The 4,272-nt window shown below is 45.6% G+C and overlaps 1 protein-coding gene across 1 annotated transcript in view; it reads left to right on the forward strand.

Annotated features, from left to right (window-relative positions):
• Positions 1–2,351: 2,351 nt before the first annotated feature.
• Positions 2,352–4,272, forward strand: part of MTFMT (mitochondrial methionyl-tRNA formyltransferase) — a 27,777-nt gene continuing 25,856 nt past the window's right edge. The window contains exon 1 of the mRNA XM_007957764.1: positions 2,352–2,560. Within this exon, the coding sequence (XP_007955955.1) occupies positions 2,352–2,560 (209 nt within the window). The remainder of the gene's footprint in view (positions 2,561–4,272) is intronic.

The following is a 4,272-nucleotide window of genomic DNA, read 5'->3' on the forward strand; positions in this document are numbered from 1 at the left end:
ATTTGCCACTAAAAGATTCTTCCTCTTTGTTAATGATACTGCTATTATCTTGTCACCCAGACCTAAAATCTGGAATGATGTCATTGATTCAACATGGTGACATGCTCCTTTCATCAGGGAAGAGAAGTTTCTGGAAACTGGAGCACCAATGAACACCTTGATTTATTACCTAAAACTCTTTGCCATTCAGGGATGGCATCCTCATTTTCTCTGTGTGTTTCTTTATAATAGTCCCAGCAGTGAATTTGTCTGGGCTTGGAAGTAGACCTTCCTGACCCCCCAAAGTCACCACCAAGAGGTTCAGAAATACTTGCATTTTAGCATTCTGGGAAAACTTCAGCCATTACAATAATCATATGTACTTTGTTGTGGGGGGAGAAGTTTACTGCAAATCAAAAAGGCATCCACCAGAAAATTACATGTTAATTAATGACAGGCGACAACTCGGTAGAGGAAAGAAAACATTGGCAAAGGCCCCTCAGACTGAGTAGTCCCTATGTGGTCGGCAGAGGGCGCTATGAGCAGTTCCAGGCAGATCTAGCCAGCAGCCCTACCAGTGACAAACTTGAACTGCTCAAAGTTAATTGGAGTGTAAGACAGGCTCTCTAACTCAAGGAGCTTAAAAATCAACTGGGGAAAAAAACTGACATGAACACAAATACAAAATGTTATATTTTAGACAGTGGCCAGGTTCTAAGGTGAAAATCCATTAGAAATACATTCAGATGACTCTTTGGGTTGTATTTATAGATTGTGTTGTATGAGAAAAACAAGCACTGGTAGTACAGTGGTTAAAGTGCTTGACTGCTAACTGAGTTTGAGCTCTGTGGGAGAAAGATGTGGCAGTCTGCTTCCACAAAGATTTACAGGTTTAGAAACCCTATGTGGCAATTCTACTCTGTCCTGTAGGGTCTTTATGAGTCAGAATCGACTCTACAGGCAGTGGGTTGTGTGGAAAAAGACTGCTCTTTAAATGTTAGAATCACACCTCAGTTACCCTAAGAGAGAATACTGGAAGAAAATCTGGCTGAGGGAATAGAAGGTTCGGGTCCCATCTCCCTCTCCCTCTCATATATGCTCCAATGAGCACAGTCACTGGAAATAGTCTCTCCCTTCCTCTTTGCCTTTCTCTTCTCTATACAATACACAGGTGAATATGTCTATGTCTATACATACATTAGACAACTCCTCTCAATAGTACTGAACCACGTGAGAAGCAAAGGTCTCCACAGAGCACTAAGGGGGCACATGGAGAAAGACATTAAATCCATGAGGTAAGAGCTCAAGGCTTCAGGGAGATCATCTGAGCTTGACACTGAAGAATGAATACCATGTACAGAGGACGGGATGTAGGGAGGGCAGCCTAGGAAGGACAGCATGAGCACAAACACTGAGGCAGGGATGTACAGAGCTCATAATTTAGGGCAAAGGTCACTGGGACTGACTTTGTGTGATGGAGAAAAGGTGGTGAGAGTAAGACTGGAAAGGAATCTGGTCTTTCCTCTACAGCCTGGGCCAGCTTTATGGGTATGCGTCCTGACTCAAGAAGGTCACCACAGGCCTTGGGAATGCAGTTTAGCACTAAAGGTCCTCAAAAGTCTTCCAAGGATAGCATGCCTGCTCGTTTTCCTTAGGATTCTCCTACATGGTATCCAAATTTCAAAACCTCTGTGAGAGAGAACAGTACGGCAAGTGCAGGGCATTTAATTCGCGAGGGTGACTATGGACCAGTTACTGCGCAGCAATTTCCTCAGGTGCAAAATGGGAACGTTGACTTGCCTTCTACACAGAATTGCTGTGAAGACCAAATGGTAGAAACATGGGTTTTGGAGCTCTACCTTTAGCTAACTAATTCTAAGTCCCATAACTTCACTGAGTCTAAGGTTCTCCCCAGTAAACTGGTTGTAATCGTATCTATTTCGTATGGCTGATGTGATAATTAATTGAAATACTTGATATAACATGCTTAGTCAAATGCGCAGCATACAGTAAAAACCCAGTAAATACTAGTTACCATAATGGCTGAGAAAAATGACATGCTAAGAAAAATGACACAGCATTTCGCAAATAAATGATATTTCATGTCCGGAAACATATGATTTGTCCCCTAAAAACTTATTTTCAGGTATTGGCTAAATAGAGCAAACAAATGCAACAATAATCACGGTGAAGCTCGAAGCCGCAAATTTCGATCATCAGCTACAACGCAGACGGGGCCACGCCTTCAACACTCAGGCCTTGCCCTTAACCGCCTTCAGACCCCGCCCATCTTTTTACTTCCGGGTGCAGTCAATGGAACTCTGCCTCACCCCTACACGCCTGCGCAGTACAGGCCGCCGGCGGCCCGGGCGATGAGGGTCATAGTGTGGCGCTGCTGGAGCCCACTGCCGGCCTACGGTGCTAGCGCCGTGAGGTCAACTCCGCAATGGCGAGCGCTGGCCAGGCTCGACGGAGAGAAGAGCCTAAGCGCTCGAGTCCGCAAGAAGCCCCCTTGGCGGGTGCTCTTCTTCGGCACTGACGAGTTCGCCCGCGAGGCACTGCGGGCGCTGCATGCCGCCAGGTACCGAGGAGTGGACTGGGGGGTTCGGCGCTGGAGGCGCCGGCGCTGCGCCTCTGCGGCTGTCGAGACAAGCAGCTACTTTGGAAAGGTTTGGGCCCAGATCTCGGCGTCTCCCAGGCGCCCAGAAGGTGCGCGGAACCCACCCTAGCAGTCCCTGGGGACCCTATTTTGTCGGGTCTACACCCCCACTCCGGGCCCAGCCTATCGGTTCGCCTAGTGCTTACCGAGCCCCCCACCCCCACTCCGTGCCGTTTCTTTCTAGGCGCTTTGCATATATATAATCGTCCTGTCCCACCACTTCCCAGCCGTTTTACATGTGAGGAAACAGGGTCAGAGAGGTTAAACGACTTGCCCAGAGTCATCAGCTGAGCAGGTTGGGGCTCAAACGGGGTCTGACTTCAAAGTCTCCCCTTTTCCATTTCATCCTGCTGCCTCCCACCCATTTAATTTGTAGCCTCCAAGGAGCTCTGGTAACATAGTGCCTAAGGCACCTGACTGCTAACCAGAAGGCCGGCGGTTCAAACCCACCAGCTACTCCTTGGAAGGAAGGTTGGGCAATCTACTTACGTAGTTATACCGCCTCGGAAACTCAAGGAGGGGTCACTAGGAGTCTGGTCCGACTCGATGGCACATAACAACAACAACAAGGGTTTTGGGGGTTTTTTAAGGCTTGTTCTTAACAGGCGCATACATCCCCCTCTGTACAATCATGTCACTCTTTAGTATTCCATGTTTTTCCTCTGTACAACGGATCCCAATTTTCTGGAGCTGAAAAGAGGACGAAGTCCAAAATGAACATTTATTTCGAAATGAATAAATTTATAAATCAGAACTCTTAATACATATTAGTATTTATACAATTTAAACAAAGCTTGTATACTGGGAAAAAAGTTTTTGGAATCCAGTCTGTCCTGAAAGTCCATGGTATGTGGTGCTCTCTGCCCCTTTTCTGCCAACATTATTTTTTCTCATTTTCCTTCTCTCTTTTCCTGACACCCCCTTAAACTCATTTGTCATTATCTCACTCTTTCCATCAAGTCTTCCATACAAATACTTCATTCACAGCAGCACCACCTACCCCTGTATATTGAATCCCTTATCAATCCCTTGTATCACCTCCCACACACACACTCCCCTCCATACTCAGATCCTGAAACAACCCCTTCACACCATGTTCTTTTTATGCACCCTCCCTCATGCACACTCCACATGCTGCTGTTTCCCCATATGGCTACATGCATCTCTCACTGCATGGATCCTGACCCCCTGAAGATTCAGTTCTATTATTCCTGCATTTTCTGTTTAATGCTTCTTATAACTCCTCAACATGTACATGTAATGCTTGTTTAATTCTAGCCCCTGGGTACTGGAATACTATGCTGATGGTAAAAAGAATGAGGCAGTGGTACATGTACTGCCATGGAATGATGCTCATGGTGTATATATGTTTGTGAAAAAGTATTTATTGTTTGAATAATACATGGTTATGGTACAAAATTCAAAAGCTTCAAAAGGATATACAGTAAAAAGTTAGTACTTTCCACCTCTTTCTCCCAGTTCCTCTCTCCAGAGACAGCCACTTTTTTAGTTTCTTATTTTTCTAAAGGAAACCCAAAGAGGGGTCGCTATGAGTCGGGTTTGACTCGACGGCACATAACAACAACAACAACAACAACAACAATTTTTCTAAAAATGTTATATCCATATACAAG

The sequence above is a fragment of the Orycteropus afer genome, unplaced genomic scaffold (assembly GCF_000298275.1).
Source record: "Orycteropus afer afer isolate SDZICR_OR568_19922 unplaced genomic scaffold, OryAfe1.0 scaffold00015, whole genome shotgun sequence".
In the NCBI taxonomy this organism is placed as follows: domain Eukaryota; kingdom Metazoa; phylum Chordata; class Mammalia; order Tubulidentata; family Orycteropodidae; genus Orycteropus; species Orycteropus afer.